At 40.3% G+C, this 24,709-nt stretch overlaps 1 protein-coding gene across 1 annotated transcript in view; it reads right to left on the reverse strand.

The window, feature by feature from the left end:
- Positions 1-352: 352 nt before the first annotated feature.
- The window catches only part of LOC124273788 (dynein axonemal heavy chain 5-like), a 97,921-nt gene continuing 73,564 nt past the window's right edge, over positions 353-24,709 (reverse strand). The window contains 25 exon segments of the mRNA XM_046709095.1: positions 353-2,254; positions 3,242-3,394; positions 3,855-4,224; positions 5,501-5,763; positions 7,415-7,687; positions 8,019-8,044; positions 8,047-8,244; positions 8,736-9,057; positions 10,057-10,178; positions 10,734-10,924; positions 11,371-11,624; positions 12,026-12,130; positions 12,442-12,780; positions 13,193-13,348; positions 15,425-15,593; positions 16,188-16,315; positions 17,028-17,165; positions 18,580-18,795; positions 19,512-19,963; positions 20,204-20,322; positions 20,819-21,045; positions 21,722-21,886; positions 22,095-22,248; positions 22,839-23,092; positions 23,543-23,612. Coding sequence (XP_046565051.1) covers positions 1,865-2,254; positions 3,242-3,394; positions 3,855-4,224; positions 5,501-5,763; positions 7,415-7,687; positions 8,019-8,044; positions 8,047-8,244; positions 8,736-9,057; positions 10,057-10,178; positions 10,734-10,924; positions 11,371-11,624; positions 12,026-12,130; positions 12,442-12,780; positions 13,193-13,348; positions 15,425-15,593; positions 16,188-16,315; positions 17,028-17,165; positions 18,580-18,795; positions 19,512-19,963; positions 20,204-20,322; positions 20,819-21,045; positions 21,722-21,886; positions 22,095-22,248; positions 22,839-23,092; positions 23,543-23,612 — 5,254 coding nt within the window. The 3' untranslated portion in view covers positions 353-1,864.

Raw genomic sequence — 24,709 nt, forward strand, 5'->3', positions numbered from 1 at the left:
GTACAGATTCTAGTACATTTGGGGTTGAATCCCATCTCAGGATTCGAACCCACACACTACGAGTAAGGCACCTAATCGCCACCTAATCGTAGCACACAAAGTCAGTGATCTAACCCACTCAGCCACCACAGTTTCCAGAAAAATGGAAGTCTTGACAAAAGGTGGCCCGTATCACATACTTTGTGTACCCACTGATGAGTGTTAATTGGCAGAGCTCCCATGGCCCAAAGCTGTAAGTACACAATGCCATTTACAAAGAGTTCAAGTGTAGTATATGTTATATCTGGATTACACTTTCACAGTAAAGTAAAGTAGTGTCTGTCTCACTGAAACAATCATGATGTCTACAACATTAGTTATGAAAGTATTTTATTCCATAAACTATAGACAGAAAATAAACATGGATGTATGGAACATTCGGATGAAACTAAACAGGTATAAGAAATAACAATTCTGTACAGGACAATAAATATTAAAATATATCAGCCAATCAAATCAAGACAGATTCATTATCACAGTTCGTTGTAAACACATCCTACAGGGAATACAGCCAAGGGAGACAACTCTGGACTAGGAACTTCATCAGGTGTGGATGAAGAATGTCAGGTTGAATACTGAAGTTACATAAAACTGAAATACTGTTTGGGAAATCTGTTATTACACATGCTGAATAAATATCACTTTGCTGGATATTATTGCAAGAAGTTGTATCACAATCACTATGAAGAATGTAAAATGCTACAAACCTGTTACAAAACTAAAGCTACATATCTGTCATAGTACTTTTAGAATAACTAATCAATGGTCAGACAAGAACATTTTTTTATTTCTTATTAATGAATCTTAAACAAAAAACCCAAATATTCAAACTTAATAAAACATTGTGATCATATATTCTTTTCATTTTCACTTTTAGGAAAGGCTTATCTATAAAATAAAACAAAAAATGGTCTTGCCTAACAAACACAAAGATATTATATTGTGGGTGTATGTGTGTTAGAACATTGCTCTATTGTAGATTGAATGCATGTCACAACCCACCCATATACATTAGTAGAAGCACTATCTTTGATACTCTATGTACCAGCTAGACACACAGTAAATGTATGTAAATATATTATCACAGTGTGAAGGGGCTCTCAGATATACTGAAAGTAGGTACAGTGGACTCTTCAAATAAATATTCACAGGATACTAATACCAATCATTTGTATCAAGAAAATAGATGACTCTTAGTAAAGATTCACAACAAAAGAATATCTGTGCAGTGAAACTTGGACGGACTAAAACAGTGTGACAACTGAATGCAATATTCTATGATCAGGTCAGAACTGGAACACTGTAGGCCTTCTTAAAAGGCTCATTTTCAAATCAAAATTAATTATCTACACAAAAAATACTACAGAAATCAGAAACTGGTTGTACTATTAAGTATCAATTTGATCAAATGGATAAAACCTACCAAGCACAATAGACAATGCATATAGCTGTTCATCCATGATTAGAAGTAAAAGGATTTCCCTAACCAGTTTTCACATAAGCTGAAGTCTACATTTGCTCCAGTGGTAATTTTAGAGCACTATAACCAGCTCTTGACTGTGTCTAAGGGCACACATAACACTGTTCCAAAGAACTGTCAGAAAAGAGTCTTAGCAAGCAGGTTTATTAAACTACCAAAGTTTGATATGTTTTCTATACAAAGCAAGGTAATATTTGAATACACATGAATCAAGACCATTTTCCAATAACAGAAAATATTTTGATGATAAGAAATATGGTAAATCTTAAGCTAGGACTATTCATAATACCTAGAAGTTGTAAAGTCAGATCACATTTCTCCTCATGTAAAGTCTGTAAAGAATGTTTATTTGATGTCACAGAGAAGGGCCACACCACGCAACACCCAGTGATCTGGGGGCTGGTTCGTCTTGAGGACAACGCCGGCAATGTATGTGAGATCTGTACGCCGTGGTTTCTTGTAGATGGGACAGTAGTACATGCGTGTATCCGTTGTCCCCGACGTGCTGTTGATGGCGTAGATGTGAATCACTGGCATCTGCTCAAACAGCACCTTAGGCTTGGGTTCAATCAGCTTGCTTCCTCTGCGGTCCCAGCCAGCACCCTCCAGGTACAGACCGTACACATACACGCCTTCTGTTGGTGGCGTAGTCACATCGTCCCGGTTGTACCTGGTGACGTCGTTATGGAGGATGACGGTGTCCAAGGCCCATCCTTTGTGGGCACGTGTCACTTCCTGTAGACAGAGGGGACATGCTAATAGTGTTTATTTCCAATCAAACAGAATTAATCCATATTTGATCATGCTTGGGGACAATCTGAATGAATATATATTCATGCCAAATTAAGTACTTTATGTTGATGGAGAACCAAATCCTACACAGAATTAACCTTTGACCTGCATCCCCAGCATCTTGATCTTCTTGATGATTCTATTGTAAGGAGTGGTTGCATCAGTTACAACACCAGTTTCATCACTATGCACCATGCAGGCAGGTCAAGTCAGGAGAACCACTCCTGCCACCAACCAGACATCGCTTACTTGGGAAGTGACCGCCAGAATGTGTTTTCTAATCATTCGGCCTTGATAAGGTTACCATGGGCCATGGTATGTCATATATTTCTTGCTTCTATGGGATTCTATGCAGACTTTGGGAAGGACTTAAATACAATCTCAACCATCAATTATGAACATTCCAGAAATGAATTTTTTATCAGTTTTCAAATGCTGAATCAAAAATTTTCAAAGCGTAGTCTAGAATGGAAGGTAGCAGTGTTGATCTAGTGCCAAAAAGCTCAACAAAGCTAAGCTAGATTGGTTAATGTCAACTTCTTATTCGTTTAATTGGTCAAACTTCGTGAAACTTCCATCATGACCTGTAATGGGACATCCTCAGATTGGGTAGCGGTAGTAGGCACTGAGATGTGATTTTAAACAAACTGCTATTACACTGAAATATAACAACTTATTTGAAACAGTTATTTTGGTAGTCAGTAAACTGTGAAAGACTGACTGACTGAGTTTGGTTTTACACCGCTTTTAGCAATATTCCAGCAACATCACGGCGGGGGACACCAGAAATGGGCTTCACACATTGTGCCCATGTGGGGATTCGAACCCAGGTCTTCCGCGTGACGAGCCAACGCTTTAACCATTAGGCTACCCCACCGCCCCAAACTGTGCAAGAGGTACCAGTATGTCTTAAGGACAGATTGTTCTGACCTGTCTCATAGCAGTGAGGAATCCCTGTGGGTTGAAGAAGCCAGTCATCCAGAACGTGTTTGGTCTGCCATCGAAACACCAGGTGTTGAACTGACTGTTGCGGTCGATGAGTTCCGTGAACCAGAAGCCAAGAGTGCTGGAGTCCCAGGATATCTGAGATAGCAAGGTCACATTATCATAGAAAGGTCACATGATCACAAACAGATCCAGATGATTAATACCTTTTTGAAAATTACATATAGTACACATACTTGACAGAACATTTTTTAACAAGCCATATGCCTGCCAATGGCTAGTAGCTGAAGTCTCCAACCTACATTTAACTCGCCAAACTATGATAATAACAAACTAAAAGGCACCACTAATTTTAGTCTGTTATAAACATAGTTCGTTATAAGCATTTGGACTTCTATTTGATAAAATATTCAGCTAATGGCCCGACCAAAGACAAGTTCATTAAATCCATTAATCTGCTGCAAGTGTGTCAGAAATAACATAGTTTACTGGAGTAGATATTTATACAAAATGGTATTCTATAATTTGTTCTATCTTGTCAATATCTTGTCTTATATGAGAGCATCAGTACTATATTTATCCTGAAAGTGCGCCCCACCTTCTGCCAAGCCTTGGGAATCCTGGCATCATACATGGAGTCCAAGGCATCTCTCAAGGCCTCGCTCATGATGATAGTACCATCAATGGCCAGCTTGAGGTCAGTCAAGGTCAGGCGCACCAACGTGATGACTTTCTGCATCCTGTCAATCTCCTGCCTAAGGAAGATGTTCATCGGCTGCAGGATGCCCATTTTCTGGAGTCGGTTCTGGACCTCAAACGGGATATAGTCAGGCGGTAGTTTGTCCAACATGTCGTCACAGAGATGGTAGACGATGGATTCGCGGGTTTCACCTGTGCCGCCGCTGCTGTCCTTGGGCTGGATTTGGAGGATGGTGTCCAGGATGTTGGAGGCTGTGCTGCTCTGGTAGCTGCAGAGAGAGCACCAGGGTCAATATTTATACCTTGTATCACTGGATGTGCCTGACAATATTTATATAATCAACACACCATCTAAACTTTCAAATGTAACATCAATGTCAGACACCCCACTAGTTGTGCTTCACACCAGCTGTGTGTTCCGTGTCTGGAACCAGACTGGCAATAGATGGCAAGATACAGTGTAACACCAGCTGTGTGTTCCGTGTCTGGAACCAGACTGGCAATAGATGGCAAGATACAGTGTAACACCAGCTGTGTGTTTCGTGTCTGGAACCAGACTGGCAATAGATGGCAAGATACAGTGTAACACCAGCTGTGTGTTTTGTGTCTGGAACCAGACTGGCAATAGATGGCAAGATACAGTGTAACACCAGCTGTGTGTTTTGTGTCTGGAACCAGACTGGCAATAGATGGCAAGATACAGTGCAACACCAGCTGTGTGTTTTGTGTCTGGAACCAGACTGGCAATAGATGGCAAGATACAGTGCAACACCAGCTGTGTGTTTCGTGTCTGGAACCAGACTGGCAATAGATGGCAAGATACAGTGTAACACCAGCTGTGTGTTTTGTGTCTGGAACCAGACTGGCAATAGATGGCAAGATACAGTGTAACACCAGCTGTGTGTTTCGTGTCTGGAACCAGACTGGCAATAGATGGCAAGATACAGTGTAACACCAGCTGTGTGTTTTGTGTCTGGAACCAGACTGGCAATAGATGGCAAGATACAGTGTAACACCAGCTGTGTGTTCCGTGTCTGGAACCAGACTGGCAATAGATGGCAAGATACAGTGGAACACCAGCTGTGTGTTTTGTGTCTGGAACCAGACTGGCAATAGATGGCAAGATACAGTGCAACACCCATTCCAACTCAAAACATATTTCTACTACCAATGAAAAAAATCAGTTCTTTTCAGTGAAACAAATTTTTCAGTTGTCACATCAAACAGTCAAGTTAATCAAGCAACACACAGATATATTTACAACCAAAATAAATAAATATTTTTTTATAGAAAAGCCCTGTCCACAGAAGATAATAAGTTGAAGAATTAAATAAAGGTTCATAAATAATAATCTTGAAATAAAAGATTTAACAGAAATACAAAAACAAACAAAAAATTCAGAGAGCACAAAACATGAATGATATATAATGTGTTTGATATGTATTATTTTACTTTTACAAGGCAGGCTTAACATTGACGCAAGAGAAATTTGGCCAGTCCTGAACATTGTCTGAAGGCGGAAACTTCCCACTGTTTGTAACGTACGTGATGTCAGCATTGCTGTGTAGTCCGAAGGCCTCTGGCGTGTCCTTGATGGGCAGGTTGTTGATGTACTCCATGTAGTCATTATGCTTGGCGCACTTGGGGATGACGTAGCCTTTGTAGAAGTTGAAGGCAGGAGTGAACATGATCTCCCCGAACCAAACTTTGCAGAAAGTGTTCAGGAGGCGCTTGTCAAAGTCGTCAGTGACTCGACCGCCATACTGGATCTCACCTAGCATGTAGCGCACACAAGTCCAGTTGACACCCTGTGAACAAAATAACTGTGCATGTACGTACAGAATATTTTGTTATACTGTATAAATTTCAGCTAACACTGCCCCCAAACATGAGTAACAAAGATTTGGAGATGCTACAGACATATGTCAAATATGTTTGCAAAGACTAAACATATCTGCCCTCCTCTCCCACAATAATCAACTGGTTTCTTGTGTAACATTTGACTATTTGGTATCTTTTATTACAGCACTGTAATATGACAGACCAGGGTTCCTTCACAAAGTGATCTTAGAAGAATATCTTTCATAATTCACATTTATTATAATGGACTTTTAATAGTCACAGCATTAGATCACTTTGATGGTTGGGCCCTGGAGGTGAACGCCAGTTCCAAAACAGTACTTGTCTATGACAAGCATCACTTCTGAATTACCATTCCACAAAAACATCCCAGCAGCATGGTTTCTACCATTCTTCAGGTTTCAACATTGAGACTATTCTCTCTGTGAATGTGAAGTCCCCAATCATTCCACTAACCCAAACTCTGACATACCCTCTTGATGTCCATCACTGACATACCCTCTTGATGTCATCACTAACCCAAATTCTCACATACCCTCTTGATGTCCATCACTAACCCAAACTCTCACATACCCTCTTGATGTCCATCACTAACCCAAACTAACCCACTCTTACCCTATCACTACCCTCTCTGTCCATCATACCCTCTTGATGTCCATCACTAACCCAAACTCTGACATACCCTCTTGATGTCCATCACTGACATACCCTCTTGATGTCCATCACTAACCCAAACTCTGACATACCCTCTTGATGTCCATCACTGACATACCCTCTTGATGTCCATCACTAACCCAAACTCTGACATACCCTCTTGATGTCCATCACTGACCCATACCCACCCTCTTGATGTCCATCACTACTCCTCTGACAACTCTGATCATACCCCTCTTGATGTCCATCCCTCTTGATGTCCATCACTGACATACCCTCTTGATGTCCATCAAACTCTGACATACCCTCTTGATGTCCATCACTGACATACCCATGTCCATCACTCCCACATACCCTCTTGATGTCCATGTCCATCACTAACCCAAACTCTGACCCCTCTTGATGTCCATCACTAACCTCTTGAATCACTCTCCATCACTGACATACCCTCTTGATGTCCATCACTAACCCAAACTCTGACATACCCTCTTGATGTCCATCACTGACATACCCTCTTGATGTCCATCACTAACCCAAACTCTGACATACCCTCTTGATGTCCATCACTGACATACCCTCTTGATGTCTGACATACCCTCTTGATGTCCATCACTGACTATACCCTCTTGATACCCTCTTGATGTCCATCACTAACCCAAACAAACTCTGATGTCATACCCTCTTGATGTCCATCACTAACCCAAACTCTGACATACCCTCTTGATGTCCATCACTAACCCAAACTCTGACATACCCTCTTGATGTCCATCACTAACCCAAAATCTGACATACCCTCTTGATGTCCATCACTAACCCAAACTCTGACATACCCTCTTGATGTCCATCACTATGCACAAACTCTGACATACCCTCTTGATGTCCATCACTAGCACAAACTCTGACATGCCCTCTTAATGTCCATCACTAACCCAAACTCTGACTTACCCTCTTGATGTCCATGTCATCCAGATGGTTCTGCACAAACTGTACACTAGCGTTGAAGTCAGAGGCGTTGAACTCGTACGGGATATTCCATCCAAGAGGACCAAACTTCCTGCGTTCCTGCACTGTGGTATGGAGGAAGGAGACACCGTACAGCATCGGCTTCCACTGTGGCATGTTGGAGATGTCCAGGTAATCCTGGGTCATACTGGCATAGGTTCGCTTCAGACCCGCCTTGATACCCTGGGGAGGCTCCATGGTGAACTTGATGGCGATCTGTTACAGGGTTGATACACATTATCAACTATGAAGAATTATTTCCAACTTGTTCTGCTTCCACAATTCTGGGAAATTTTTGATTAACTACTAAAATGCTTTGTCTGTATGTTTGTAATTAATTATTCCTCTATTTATCAAGACAGGAAATAGTGTAAAGTATGACACTAACTTAAACAATGAATGTTCAATAACCTCTTTTCCAAAAGTAAACAAATATTTCCAGCGTGAAAATATCCCATGGTCAGTAATATCCCATGGTCAGTAAGGATCTCAAGGACAGACAAGAAATGAAGGTTGGTTAGTATGTCAAGGTCATTCCGAGTCTCACCTGGAGGAAGCTGATCGGGAACTTGGGTGCACCTCGGTGGTGACCCACAGACGGAACTCTTCATGAATGTTCTCGGTCTCTATGATGGTGTCCATCACCTCCTCCACAAAGTCCAGACTGAGATGACAGTTCTGCAGCAGGAGCCAGCCACCATTTTGTGTTCCTTGTGCCATCATGCGTCGAGCATGTACTTCCTGGCCCTGGCCCATGGATATAGCCCGGTATTCTGTGAGAGGGAAACAAACACGCGTGAAGACAGACTTGGATCAATGGAAGGGTAGCAGGTGTAAATTGTCAAATATGTTATCCTAATGAAGATTACAATGCAGAAAGCCAAGATAAACATTTCCACAATGAATCTCTGAATAGGCTTAAATTGACTTTCCTCATGTTATCTTTCTGCTTAGAAAAATCTACAAAATTGCTTCTACAGTAAGACCCATTACTCTGGGAGAGGAATACAAGGATGCTTGAAGACAGTCCAGAGAGGGCAAACAGGGTAAACTTTCAAAACTATTTTTGTTGTCTTAATACAGTATAGAGAGATGCCTACCAAGACATCAAGTTAAACCCATGAAATGTTTGAAGAAGCTAAATTGACTTTCCTCGTGGATGCTTTTGGTATAAGAAAAGTTTACTGTCTATTCAATTTCAATTTCAAACTACCATTCATGTTTCAAAAGATCATTCCATATGAAGAATGGTGTGTCTCCATACCTAGCCTGAACTTCTTGGCCAGTGCCTCAATGTTGTTGGTCGGATCTGACCCCATGGACAGCAGACACACCATGGGCGTGCGGCAGACACTCTCCTCCCACATCTTCTCGATGTCCAGGATCACCCCCTCAGCATACTTCTGTCCTAGTGTGTCTCCGATGTAGTTCTTGGCCTGGGACAGTGTTCGGTCTGGACACCATGACCTCACCAGCAGCAGACGTCGGAACACGTCCAGTGAGTTGTTGTAGCCGTCTGGGATCACCTCTTCTTCTGGAGCATCTTTGTCAAACCACTGTCGCCATTGTTTCTCATTACGAGTTACCTGGAGGATAAAATTAAATTGGTGGATGTTTTGGAATTTGGAATTTTCTGTCGCAACACATCTATTTACATATGTATTGAAATAGTTATTGCATGACACCTGCATTTCGGCTGCACACATGCAAGAACCCCCAACCACTTTTATCACCACTTTTATCACCACAGAGACAACATGCCTGTGTTGACACCAAAAGGCACCGGGGACTGAAGAATTACTTTTCTACTTTTGCCCTGGAGTCAGCAATATCACAGTATCCTTGAGCAGTCGAGTCTAGACAGGTGCTTGTAACAACAAGCAGCATCCCAGGACATGAGGGTCAGAAGACATCAGCAAGTAACCAACTCCCACCCTTCAGCATTCTCTTCCCACAGAAGTTACTTGTCATATCTTCCTTCGAACCTCTGTTCTAATACAGCCATATTTCCCGGTTCTCGTAAAATCCCCTAGTGGCCAAAAATCGCAACACAAATTATCTCCCTTCTTTTTATCCAATCAGAACACGTGTTACATCGACTTAGATCCAACTTGACTAATGCAAGCAAATGTGGGGCCACACATATTCCTCCTCTGCCGGAGACTTGTGTTGATGTGACACACAAGACATTTAATGGCTAGCTTGTCCATTTTCAAAGAGGGCGATGGAGACGCCATTGATCCACTATTACATGACTGAGTTCTGTCTAGAAGAAACGTTTGCGGGGAAGAGATTCTAGTTTTCCCGAAGCATACATAAATTACCGAGTCCTTGCGAATGATCACTTTTGAAACAACGCTGCTGATTGCACAACTAAATCTGATTGCAACCAATCATGAAACCTGAACACTCGCACCATGAAAGGGTCGTATTAGAACAGAGGTACGTAGGAAGATATGACAAGTAACCTCTGTGGGAAGAGAATGACCCTTCAGTTGAATCTCTCATTATGAAGCAATAAGGATGCTGGGGACATATTGCAACCAGAAGTCCGCCCAACACTATCTGGTAAGTGCTGTACCTACCTGTTCCAGGATCCCAGAGAACTGGTGGAGGTTGCTCAGCTCTACCAGGTTCAGCCAGGTCAGGTCGATGATCCACTTGTGAGGTTTCGGCTGAACCACGTTCAGATCCAGGGATGCACCACCTACAAGAGTAAGGTCACTGTGAATGTCATCTACAGATCTAAAGCATTTTCAATCTATGACAGAATGCTGGTTGGAATTTTAGAACTAGTCAAATGACATAAAAGTTTAAAGTGAGTGAGTGAGTATGGATTTATGCCGATTTTAGCAATATTCCAGCAGTATCACAGCTGGGGAAACCAGAAACGGGCTTCACACATTGTACCCATGTGGGGATCAAACCCGGGTCTTTGGTGTGAAGAGTGAATGTTTTAACCACTAGGCTACCCCACTGCCCATAAAAGTTTATAAACAAAATTGTCAGTATTGCATGAATAACGTTTGTTTCTGACATGTATCCTTTCAAACAGATCATAGGACAAACTAATCATCCATGACCATGTGATTTGTTTGAGGAAACCCTGGGACTGGCTTAAACTGGTGGCAACCTAGGCCACTGGGCCATCCATGAGGTGGAAAACACCTTATGTCTAATCTTGTCTAAATCTTAAGCTAATACTAATGTTGTCTCAATGGAACAGACAGACTTCATGGCACCAGAATATGCAGTCACTAACCTTTGATAAGCGTGGAGAACTCTTCATGCTTGATTTTGTTGCAGTGAAGGTCAATCTTCAGAGCTAACAGCAAGGTGAAGGTCATCTTGTCTGTTTCATACAAACCACGTACAGCATACTTGAAAACCTCAAAGGTCATGTATTCAATGATGTTGGTGATTCTCTTCTGTGTGATGGGAGATTTTTGTGACCTGAAAAAAAGGTTAGAAAGGGTTAGGGAATATGTTAGATTTATCCGAAATAAGTACACTTTTATTCACATACATACCATGACAGATTCAATCATATTTCTGTACTTCAAAAGTCTTTTAATTTGCCCAGAATTGCCAAAATTGCCAAAATGGCATCCCAAACATTTTATGCTGCGGTAGAAATGTTTGAAAAGGATAAACATTAGGTATCAGTACACATCAGAGAAATGTGTTAAAGTACTAAGATTTATCATCTTGTGGATATTTTCTCAGTGAAAAAGAACAGAAAAGTTCCTGTTCTCCAGTCTTTCAGGTCTGAATACAAATACTTTGTTCTATCACATCTCCATTCTGTAATGGACCCATTTGTTATTATTAATTCACTCATGTCAAATAGTTGGTCTACAGCAACCAATGCTAGCCGTACAATACAAATGTAAACTCACTTTTTCATGGACAAGTCAAAGATGTTGAGGAACTGTCGTAGGGATGTCTGGTACATGACATTGACGAGACTCATCTCTACTATCAAGAAGTACAAGATGCTACCCCTGGTGGCCACAGGACGGAACTCTTCTCGGGCAGTGTTGATCTTCAGCTCTGTCTCCTCTGCAATCTGAAGTTTCTGGCGGACATCTTGTGATGTGGTCTTCGTGACGTTCAACACATTGATCAAGTCTTCATCGTCGACCAGGGAACCCTGAAACCATTAATAGTTACATTTATATCCTACCAGTAGACTGATTTATATCCTACCATTTAGTCTGATCATGTATCATAACTGAGATTGCAAAATCCAGATTTACAAATCAAACATTTCTTCAAAATCATGGTGGGGTCAGGACAATACATGCAACAATTTTTAACCTGTATCACAGTATATCATGGAGAAAACAAAGCATTAATGCTAGCAAAAGCTGTGTATCCTGGTTAGGGGACGGGAGACAACACTATACAGTAAATTAGATCTGGGACCACTGTATCACCTATGCCTGAGTTTATACATAAAAGCTGGTGACATTCTCCATGACATCAAGGTGTGATAGCTTTACCATGCAGCAAAACTGAAGGGACAAAGTCCAAGCTAGTGACTGTACCTACCTGTGTGCTGGTGAGTCGGAACAGCAGGTTGTCCTCGAGCTCCTTCATTTTCTTGTTGTTGGCCGTCACCTCCTCCATCAGCTTCACTCGTTCACTCTCCAGCTCCTAAAGGTAAAAAAGTCATGCATGAATTAACACGGAATGCTCCAGTCAAAAACATGCCACATTTCAACTTTGCACTGCTATGATCTAATACCTTCTGTCATATAGAGAATGGAAACTCGAATAAATACACAAGCATGCTTGAAATCAGTTTCAATGAAAAATGCATCAATATTTTTTTGGTAAGGCTTTTGACGAAATTTACACCAGGCTCGGCCAGCAAACAAGTAAATATGCTACTCAAAAGAAGTTAAGGCACACACAATTGTTTCTGTCCTGACATTTAAATGTGTGTAACAGAGAGGAACACTGACCACTTTCTCTGTCAGGATGACGCGTCCTAGGAGCTGGTCCTCCAGACCTTTCATGGTGACAGTGAAATCAATGATGGAAGTTCGGGCCGATATCTCGGGTGTGTAGGCGGGATTGGGCAGCTTTGTTGTTATGTACAGCGTGAAACCCTTCATGATGTCACACTCTTTGTCTCCAACCTTCACCTTGAGGGTGGACCCGACTTTGATGAAGTTCTTCTCAAGGACATTGTCAAGGGCAGGATCCAGCTCTTCTCCTATGTCTTCAAGAAGCAGTGGTCTGCCCAGAGACATGGAGTCTTCAAGATGTGTACGGAAGTACTTGTGATTAAGGGAGGTGATCTGCAAAATATGAACACGTGAGTATTTTTTCAGACTATCTTGTGGCTGATACCATTATCGAATATCGCTAAACATGGCATATATAGCCATCCTCACTCACTTCACATTCTTAGTTTTAAAGTCTGATGATGTATTTATTCATTACAGGAAGTTTTTGCAAAATGCATACCTGTCTCCAGCATACAACCACTGAAGTTTGTTCACGTCAGCTTCATACATAACAAAAGAAAATACAAATCTTCTCTGCACAAGGAGAGGTACACAAGCAAAAAAAACAATTACAGACATATTCATATCAAAGTATATTGATAATATAGTTTATGCCCCTGGTCACTATCATCCACATGGTAGGTCTGATGTAACATGTCTGACCTGTTCCTGGCTTGAACACCCAAATGTAACTCAGACTCACCTGCAGCTCGTTCTTGCTCTCCCTGTTCTTGATCCAGATCTTGCCCTGGCCCTGGGGGTCTATCAGTAGTGGGTAGCGAGCCGCCTTGGTGACGATGATACCGTTCTGGACTGACAACTCATCGTTAGGAAGTCCCTGAAGATTCCACTCAGCCACCTGGTGTCGAGAAACAACACATAATGAATAAACACTGGATACACACAGTGATAGACAACAGGGATAAACAAGAGGAATAAACATAGGAATAAACAAGAGGAATAAACATAGGGATAAACAAGAGGAATAAACATAGGGATAAACAAGAGGAATAAACATAGGGATAAACAAGAGGAATAAACATAGGGATAAACAAGAGGAATAAACATAGGGATAAACAAGAGGAATAAACATAGGGATAAACAAGAGGAATAAACATTGGGATAAACAAGAGGAATAAACATTGGGATAAACAAGAGGAATAAACATAGGAATAAACAAGAGGAATAAACATAGGGATAAACAAGAGGAATAAACATTGGGATAAACATAGGGATAAACAAGAGGAATAAACATTGGGATAAACATAGGGATAAACAAGAGGAATAAACATTGGGATAAACAAGAGGAATAAACATAGGAATAAACAAGAGGAATAAACATAGGGATAAACAAGAGGAATAAACATTGGGATAAACAAGAGGAATAAACATAGGAATAAACAAGAGGAATAAACAAGAGGAATAAACATAGGGATAAACAAGAGGAATAAACATAGGGATAAACAAGAGGAATAAACATAGGAATAAACAAGAGGAATAAACATTGGGATAAACATAGGGATAAACAAGAGGAATAAACATTGGGATAAACAAGAGGAATAAACATAGGAATAAACAAGAGGAATAAACATAGGGATAAACAAGAGGAATAAACATAGGAATAAATAAGAGGAATAAACATAGGAATAAACAAGAGGAATAAACATTGGAATAAACAAGAGGAATAAACATAGGAATAAACAAGAGGAATAAACATTGGGGTAAACAAGAGGAATAAACATTGGGATGAACATAGGGATAAACAAGAGGAATAAACATTGGGATAAACAAGAGGAATAAACATAGGGATAAACAAGAGGAATAAACATAGGGATAAACAAGAGGAATAAACATAGGGATAAACAAGAGGAATAAACATTGGGATAAACAAGAGGAATAAACATTGGGATAAACAAGAGGAATAAACATAGGGATAAACAAGAGGAATAAACATAGGGATAAACAAGAGGAATAAACATAGGGATAAACAAGAGGAATAAACATAGGGATAAACAAGAGGAATAAACATTGGGATAAACAAAAGAGGAATAAACATTGGGATAAACAAGAGGAATAAACATAGGGATAAACAAGAGGAATAAACATAGGAATAAACCAGAGGAATAAACATAGGGATAAACAAGAGGAATAAACATTGGGATAAACAAGAGGAATAAACCAGAGGAATAAACATAGGGATAAACAAGAGGAATAAACATTGGGATAAACATAGGGATAAACAAGAGGAATAAACATTGGGATAAACAAGAGGAATAAACATTGGGATAAACATAGGGATAAACAAGAGGAATAAACATTGGGATAAACAAGAGGAATAAACATTGGGATAAACATAGGGATAAACAAGAGGAATAAACATTGGGATAAACAAGAGGAATAAACATAGGAATAAACAAGAGGAATAAACATAGGGATAAACAAGAGGAATAAACATAGGGATAAACAAGAGTATTTGCAAATGAAACCAATTATCAATGTTTCTTTTGGCTATTTCTTCTAATAACTGAAGCTTTGCTATACTAACATATACAGTTTGAACGGGTATGTACATCCAGAGGTATTTCATAATTTTGTGCTTTAGTGATCAGCAGCCAGGATTCTCAGTCATCACACTGAACATTAGCTGGGTGATACAAATGCTTGACGTCCATTTTATACAGTATTTGAGTTGTAACATGCTGTGTTTGCATACCGTGGGAGGAAAGTCGAAAGAGCCATGAACAATGAACTTTCACCACTTTGATCATGTTGATGAGTGCCAGCATGATGCTGAGAAGCTAAGGATCATAATCGGAGCAAAAGTGGCATCTATGGAATCCAGGTAATACTAAGGGGCATGACTCTGCACAGTGTGATGATGCAGTGGAGCTCTCCTGTCCCAAAGACTGAAATGTCAGGGTGTTCCTGTACATACCGTTGTTGGGTCTGTGAGCATGGTGGTGGTGTTGAGGTTGGCGGAGTAGGGGATCTTCCTCGTCTTCATCTCCTTCATCCACTCCTTGTTGAGCAGAGACCGGTAGTCCTGGTTGAAGGGCCCCGAGTACGACAGGAAGGCTGTGCAGGCCAACACATCGCCCACCAGTCTGGAGGAAGAGTGACAAAGTATTAGTGACCGGTCAACATACTTTACTCTAAAAGACTACGGGAAATTTATGTCGATATGTGGGTACAATGTTTGTTTGACAATCTGGAAGACACTGGTATCAGGTACACTAATATGCAGAATTTGTTTAAGCAGAACTGCTGCAAATGAACCTTTGAGAACTCAAGGGCCTGTGGAATCAGGAACATTATGTCATGTTATCAATAGTTCAAGATGAACAGCATGCCAAATTACACCATGGTACAATATATTAGGCCACAGTGTCATGACTTAATGTGTCTAATCAAATGTTTATTTGACACAAGCCGGCAAGTCTTTTTTAAGCCAAAAGGGGGGAAAGGGAAGCCCATTGGCCAAAGTGATCGCACCCGTCTTTGATTCCCTATATGGATACAATGAAAATTTCTAGGTTCCGCTAGAGCAAAGTATTGCTTATGTTGGCTTAAAACCTTCCTCACTCACACATATGAAGTCTAGAACTGAAGTCCAGTACGACAATCAAGCATTCAAGTAGTTTACATTTACACAAAAAACAAAAACAAAAATGTGCTCATGACATGGAGTGCCAGCTCACCTTCCGATCTGAGCCTTGAACTCCTTGCTCTGCTCTGTCCATCTCTCCTTCTCCCCAGCCAGGCCATTGATGAGAGCAGACGCGGCATTCATCTTGCGTCTGCATGTCTCGGCATCATCCATGAGGGCCTACAATATCATGTAAATGTTGATGATTGTAAGTCTACAGTATCATGTAAATGTTGATGATTGTAAGTCTACAGTATCATGTAAATGTTGATGATTGTAAATCTACAGTATCATGTGATATTAAGAAATTACAAGTGATTCTATAGCATGTCATTGGTTAACCAGGTAAATTTTTTCTTCAGTTTATGATTCCATTACAGAACAGAAACTAGGCCAAGTCTACAAACAGACACTGATTCCCCACTGGCTAGAACTAGAACGGCTGATGACAGAATAACTAGGATTTGTGTTGAGTTATTACATGGAAGGATGTCACTGATACTGTAGTCTATAGGTTTTAGTAAATTAATCATTAAATAACCATTTTGTGAAGTTATACATGTATAGTTGATGTGAACATTTACAGACACTGACTTCTGTTAACATCCTAACCCTCCTAGCATCAAACACAACATCCCTAAAACACACTGACCATACACAAAAATGTCAGTTCTTAATTGCATTTAGAAATATTTGTATTCAGCGCAAAAATAGAGCATATTTGCTTTCCTTACAGCAAATATTATTCAGTTATTCAGACTACCATGCTATGTAAAAGCCAACTGAGGGAATGTGAGAGATGTGGCAGTAACGTTGAATAACAACCTTTCACGCCAGCCTTCCATGGGCTGAATAAGTTTATACCATACCTCAGTCTACAAGACTTCCTCACCTGTTTCTCGCTCATTGCCTTGTCATACTGCGCCCTGACAATGGCCAGCTCTGCCTCCTTAGCATCCAGTTGCTCCTGGGCCTTCTGCAAATCTCCCATAGCAACCTGAAGTCTTGCCTCTTGCACCACCAGATTTGCCTGGGATACAAATGGACGAACATTAGACATGGCATTCAAGATGATTCTGAACTCGTAGTTTGTGAAATAATCTTCTCTGGTTTGTTCATACTACAGACCTCTTCACAATTCAATGCTAACACTTCCTTTATGTTTTACACCTGTGCTTTCTGATGGGCAGGAGAGGTAACTCATACCTGATTGCAATTCCTCAAGGTGGTGAGTAAATAAGAACTACATGGATATTTCAGTGCAGATTCTCAAATCATCACGCTCACAGTACTAAAACTTGACTTTAGGACTATAATCCTATCAGGTTTTTACATCATATTAATATCTGAAACATTATCAAGGAGATTAAATGTTAATACACACCAAACACATCTGACTATTTGACTTGCAAATACAAATGTCACTCTTGCCCATGTAATTAGAGACAAACATACTGTGTTGGAAAATCAGAGGTATTTAATGAAATTATAATAGCTCTATATCTGATTTAAAACCAAACCTCTGATTTTCCAACATGGTATGTTTATCTCCTTAGTATTTACTGAAGTCATGGTAGAATTCAATTTTGTCCAATCAAAACTGTTTCAGATTATACCCTTAACAGCCAAAGGTCCTGGTGATTACCAAAATTGTATCAGGTTCCAGCCAATATAGGATTGCATGGGTCAGAGGTCAGCAAAATATGTAATAATTTCTAGGAGAGGTTCATAAAAACTGACACACAAATTTGGGGAGATTGTGAAAAAAAATCAACATTTGATATTATTATAAGGCCAGACCAATTTTATTTCTTATTTTACGGATCCGCTGCTTGTATCTTTTCAAGAATATGAAAAGAAAAAGAAAAAGGAATCTTCCCCACTCCAAATATAAAATCCTAATGTTTTTATTGGCCAAAAACGTAAACATACAAGATATTTTGTTTATATTATATTTTTGCCCCACATACACTTCATAAACTACCAAAAGTGAATGCTTGAAGTATTTAAAAGGAATATTACTTTGACTGGTGATTTTATTTTGTTCCCCTCCTGCCTATTCTTAGGACAAAAATCCGTATAAAACAAGAAATTGGCCTGGCCTAATAATGTTTTTTTTACATTTTGTTTTCTTACAGAGGGTCATGAAATAAATGCACAAAGACATGGACAGGATTAACCCCAAACTAATAATTTTAGTGTATCAAGCACTGGCCTGCCCACCCGCCAGCCCGCCCCAACCCTGTAATAAACCTCTGACCTGTTACCAATGATTTCTCTATAAATCCTATCCCTCCAACCATGGTGACACCATTAAAAAAATTGTAACTCCATTTGTAAAAACATAGTATGAAACATGACCAAGAAGACTAAATATACACAATCATTATTTGCCTGGAATGCCAGTGCTGTTCATTTTATGTTCTGTACGCCATATTTCTCACCTTCAGTGGCAACACCTCTTTGTTGATGGAAAAGAAGGAGGCCATGGCTTTAGTCCATGCAGCTAGACCTGCAACATTGCCACACACTTTCTTGGCAGTTTCCATGGTGTAATCCTCGGAAGAAAAGTACGGAGACAACAGCTCGACAGTCTCATCGTTGATGGTGTCTTTGGGGAAGGTGATCAGGGACTGCAGGAAGCCCGTGCCAGCCATCATCTGGAGGAGTGAGTGAGTGAGTAGTGTCTTAAAGCTGCTTTGAAGGGTATCATGGATGCATCATTTTAATGACGACAAAAATTATAGTGGGATATATTTATATAATTTGGATGTGGTTGATAAGGTAATGGGTCTCCAAAACTTAGTAATTAATAATATAATCATGGCAAGTGGTAATTATCGTCAGGTAATGCAATGACCTACAAGTAACAGAATGATCTACAGATAACACAATAACCTACAGGTAACACAATGCTCAGCAGGTAACAATACTCTAAAGGTAACACAATAACCTACAGGTAACCCAGTAATCTACAGGTAACCCAATACTCTATAAGCTACAGATAACACAATACTCAGCAGGTAACACATAATCTACAGATAACACAATAACATACATTTAACACAATAATCTACAGATAACACAATACTCTGCATATAACACAATGCTCTGCATATAACAATATGCTCAGCAGGTAACAATAATCTACAGGTAACACAATAATCTACAGGTAACCCAGTAATCTACAGGTAACCCAATACTCTACAGATAACACAATAATTAGCAGGTAACACAATGATTTACAGGTAACAATGATCTTCATATAGCACAATGACCTACAGGGCACACTATCAACAACAGGTAACATGATCACTAACATGTAACCAGAGTAACAAACAACAAGTAAAACAATGACCAACAGGTAACACATTACCTTCAGAGACTCCCCCCAGGAAGGCTTATTGAACTCTGGCTTGTCCACATCCTGTCTGATGGTCTCCAGCCGCCCCTGGAACAGCAGTAGCACACAGTCCATGATCCTCATGATGAGATGTGGAGGCCTACCCAGCTTCCTCACTGTGGCAATGTCAGCAGGCTTGATGGTGTTGAGTGCCGCCTCAGCCTCCTCCAGGGCTGGTCTGGCTGCCTCCAGCTTGCCCTCAGCTATTGCCTTGTCCTTCTCAATCACATCTACAATGGCTTGAGCTTTGTCTTTGACCTTCTGAACTTGTTCTTTCACCTTCTCAGCAGCCTGTGCCTTGACTGTCACTTCCTTCAGAACCTTCTCAGCCTTGTCGTTGGCAACAGCAAGCTCCTTCTCTTTCACTGCCAACTCCTTGCTGAGTTCTGCGACAGCTAAAGATGCCTCAATCAGCTTCTCCAGACCTGGAACAAGAGGACAATGGAATAAAGTGAACAAAAGGACAGGCTGTAACAGGCCTCACTATGGCACTAATGACTAAATCCCAGAAGGTGGTGAGTGAGTGAGTGAGTGAGTGAGTGAGTGAGACCTGAGTGAGGTGACAAGTCACCTAGTTCAATCATAGACATAGTTATAACACACATGTGTTCGTTCATACAGACAGTCATAACACAAGTGCTGATGCATAGACAGTTATAACACACCTGTGTTCATTCTCTGAGCCAGTTCACCCACTTCAGTTTTCTTCTCAAAGTAGATGCTCTTGTAGCCATTGATGAAGGACAGGTATGACTTGGGTGTTACGTGAGTTGCACGTCGGTATCTGATACACACATACAAAGATACCAGATAAGTATTAAGAGGTTATTACATGACAGTTTTCCTAAAAGGAAAACTGTATATTTTCTTATGACCTTGACCCTACGTTTATCAGTTTTCACTGTATGTCTATTGTTTTAGTCAAAACTTGACTTATCAATGTTTCTTCCTATTACTATCAACAAAACAATCACAAGTGAATGTGCTAATAATATATTATTATTATATGATAATGCCAATATCCAGCTCAACCCTGCTCAGCTCAGCTGCTCAAAGGCACTTAGACTATGTTTTCATATATTTGATCTTTTTTTTTAAAACCAGGTGGTATCTTGATTGATATCCCAGCCTGTAATGTGAGGTTAGCATTTACCCCCAACCACACCTGCCGTAAATGTATGACCCCTCCCAGTGACCCACCTCTCTGCCCAGTGACCCACCTTCCCGCCCAGTGACCCACCTCCCTGCCCAGTGACCCACCTCCCCACCCAGTGACCCACCTCTGGAAGTAGCTGACACAGCTCTCCGCGACACCATCATGGATGGTGCCCATGGTGTAAATGACCTGCTTCTTGACGTCTGCACTACATTCGATGTCAAAGTTGGAGAGGAAGTGGTCAGCCACAGCAATGAGAGCATCCTTGGGCCATCGTTGGAACCAGTCCATCGTGCAGCCCGAGATCAGACCAGGGAACTTCAGCGACCTCTGTCGGAACTTTTCACCAACCTGAAACACAGTCAACACTGACTAAAATGCTCTCAAAACACTGAAGAGCATTATATTGTGTAAAGCAGCAAAAGGTTATCATTTCTGGACATTTTCTGCTTCAAGCTCTTCATGGTCTTCAGGTGAACTCTGGATGTTTCCAGGTATGTGTTCTCATCCATGAATTCTCTACGGTGTTATCAAAAGAAAAATGTGAATACTTCCAATTCCATTGTGTCAATAGTGACCTCAGAAAAATAAACCAGATATTAGCACTTGTGAAAATATTTCTACAGTTTCCTCAGAACAAACCAGATAACCCAACTTGTCAAAATCTTTCCATAATAACCTCCGAAGTATAACTTCCACTAGCCACAGAAATCAGGATCTTCTGAATGTCTTCTGAATGTCACATATATCAGTGTATGAAACCAGCCAAAAACCCAGCCAGACATCGTGCTGGTAACTTCAAAATGTTACCCGTCCGAAATGAATTTAACCAGACCAGACACCAAGATATATGGTGAATTTACTCAGATGTATGGAACATCTAAAAAATTTACCAGACCATCGGCTGGCTAGCTGTAAATTTAGACCATCCGTCAGAAACTAGCCCGTCTCGGGCGGTCGGACGGGCCTTATTTCATACACTGCATATATACATGCTTATCTGCTACTGGGTGTAAGATTTACTCACAGGAGAGAAGCAGAGTGTCACGTGGAGGTTGTTACGGACACGGGACAGGTAGTACTCATCTAGGTTCTCATTGGATGGTGGTCGTCGTGGAAACTCTTTCTTCATGATGGGAATGAGGTCACCACGAATCTCATCAATTTCATCTCTGGCAAATAAGTTTGCCACCTAGGAAAACACGAATACATTATGAAACAATTAAAATTTATCCACATGTCAACCACAAAACTCTATTGAAGCTTTATTGAGGCCTTGAATGTTGTAACTTGGATCGAACACCTTCATAGCATCCACAACACATCCACATCTCAGTCCACACCAGTCACACATAGACTACGTGTCCTTGCTATCAGATGAAGGGCAACTTCCTACTCACCACTCCAGACGACAGCATGTTGTTGAGGTACTCCAGGAAGCCCTCGTCCTTGATCTCCTGGTCGGTGAAGATGAAGGTGATGCCCTTGCCGTGCTGACCTGCAGTGCGGTACAGGTACTTCAGGTCCTCCAGCAGGTTCGACATGTTGTACGACCTGAAGACAAGATCGCAGCAGCATGAACAGCATTATTGTTAAAACTCAAGGTTGTTGTTGTTCTTACACTTACTTCATCACACACATATAAGACAGCAAGTTTTATATTATTATTATTATTTATTTTTTTTATAGGATATTTATATAGCGCACATGTCCAGGCAACTAGTGCATGCTCAAGGCGCTGGTATTTTTTCCCTCGATCATTGGATGTCGATCTCAACGGCACATCGTATTATCAATCTCAACTCCCTGGGGAGTATACATAGGTTGTATAGTTCTTACTGCAAATCTTACTGCTAGTGCTGGTGTATACCCTCCTGGTGGTGACACACCAAACATAATAGACAGAATAAATCAAGGATTTGAGTGAGTGAGTGAGTTGGGTTTTACGCCACTTTTAGCAGTATTCCAGCAATATCACGGCGGGGAACACCAGAAATGGACTTCACACATTGTACCCATGTAGGGAATTGAACCAGGCCTTCAGCGTGACAAGCGAACCCTTATCAAGGGTTTGAACTCAGTATCAGTGAAACAAGATCATTCAGGCGCACATGTATCAGAATGGTGAATCTTGCAACACATACCTTGTTAGGGTTATCTGGAAGGTCTTATATCCAGCAATGAATGATGCCAGTCTGGTGAGAGACTGCTTGCCCGATCCACCCACACCGACAAGGAGGGCGTGGCCACGGGGGGTTCGGATGATACGGGAGATCTTCACCAGATGTGTCATGGCATCCTTGAAGAACACCAGGTCCATACCAGCACCACGGATACTGTCATTGTACTGTTGCAGGAAGAAGTTGAGGCGTTCTTCAAGAGCTTCCAGAGACTCCACCTGAGAAGGAAAATATAAGAATTTATCCCCCATCCTGAAGTTATCAAATGTCATTATCCATAAGCAAGTAGCAAGTATATGTACAAATAACTTCAGGAGCGTCCATGGACTTCAGAACCTTGCCATCCCTTAGTGAGATTATTCATATATACAATGCTTCATATACCTGTGAATTAAACATTCCTGCACAAGGTATATACAAGAATTTGACATCCATATGGAAACTTATGTATCTTTATCATCCATCACATAAATATCTGTGTAGAGTACTTGACAAATAATGATTTTAGGAGCATCCAGATATTTGCTCAATGGACAAATATAGAAGAATTCCCCAAGCATGTGGGAGTTATTTCTTTTTCATCATCCCTCAGGAAGGCATTGTTTATAGCATGTGTATGAACGGCAACATCAGCATCACTTAAAACCATGTGCCATCAGTCTACTCACTGCCTCGTAAACCTTCGGCATGTCAAAGTCTGCATCATCTGGTTCATCTCCAGTTGCCTCTGGAGCATCCCTGTAAGGAGGAACAAAGGTCAAGGTCAATGATTAAAGTATTGACAGTTGTCAACCAAACAGTATATAACAAATATGTACCGGTATCCCATCAAACAAAGACAATCTGTAGAACAGTTCTCTTAAATTACTTATTTTTAAATTAAATAACCTTAGATTCTTTTCAATACATGATAATGTAAATTGAATGAGATATAATTCTGCAATATGAAATTGAATTATTGGGTGTTAGGGTAGTCACACATAAAACCATGACTAAATCTAGAGTTTAAAATAACAACATGAAATGGTGTTAAAATTACTAGTGCATGTTTGTGAAGTCAACACACTCATATGCAGTATTAAATTGGTTACTTTATGGTATCATATGTTAATAAAATATCAAAATATTAACAAAAACACACAAAAGCTTAAATTGTGGGCATAAATCATGTCACCTTACAATTTAAAATGAATGCAGATTTAAATTTGGCCTGAATCCTTTCACATTAAATTGAATTGAATATCTAATTGAAAGTGTTTGTTTACTGCATTCACTTTCAACCTTGGTGTACATTCATTCCACACTGTGCAAACAACAAGCAATGGTGGAAGCGTTAAAACACACACAATAAAGGATTAAGAAAATAATCTTAATGAAAGAAAATATTACAGTACTGAAATCCCCCCAAATTGATACCAGTAAACAACACCACAACAATACCATGTTAGCCCTCAGTCTCTGAAACAGCTGTATGTGTAAGTTTAGTTTCCACCATTTATCATAGACTATAGACACTCAACACTGTTCACAACAAGCTGCAACACTGCTGATGTGACACACAATAATATTACACACACTCCATCAATGTAACCATGTTCATGACTGAGTAACTTTTCATGACTGCTTTACGGTAAATCAAAATTGTCTATTGCAGCTTCTTGACGTAACTTTAACAAGAACTATTAGAATTTCCATTTCTCTTTTTCATATATTAGGAGCGTAATGGACAATGATTTTAAACTACCTTTTTCTCTTCAACAATGATTTGATTAACATCGATATATATTAACCATTATCCCATCTGTCGTATCACACAGTTTGTCAAACATCCATGT

This window comes from Haliotis rubra, unplaced genomic scaffold (assembly GCF_003918875.1).
Source record: "Haliotis rubra isolate DU_JTF1 unplaced genomic scaffold, ASM391887v1 Scf184, whole genome shotgun sequence".
Classification (NCBI taxonomy): domain Eukaryota; kingdom Metazoa; phylum Mollusca; class Gastropoda; order Lepetellida; family Haliotidae; genus Haliotis; species Haliotis rubra.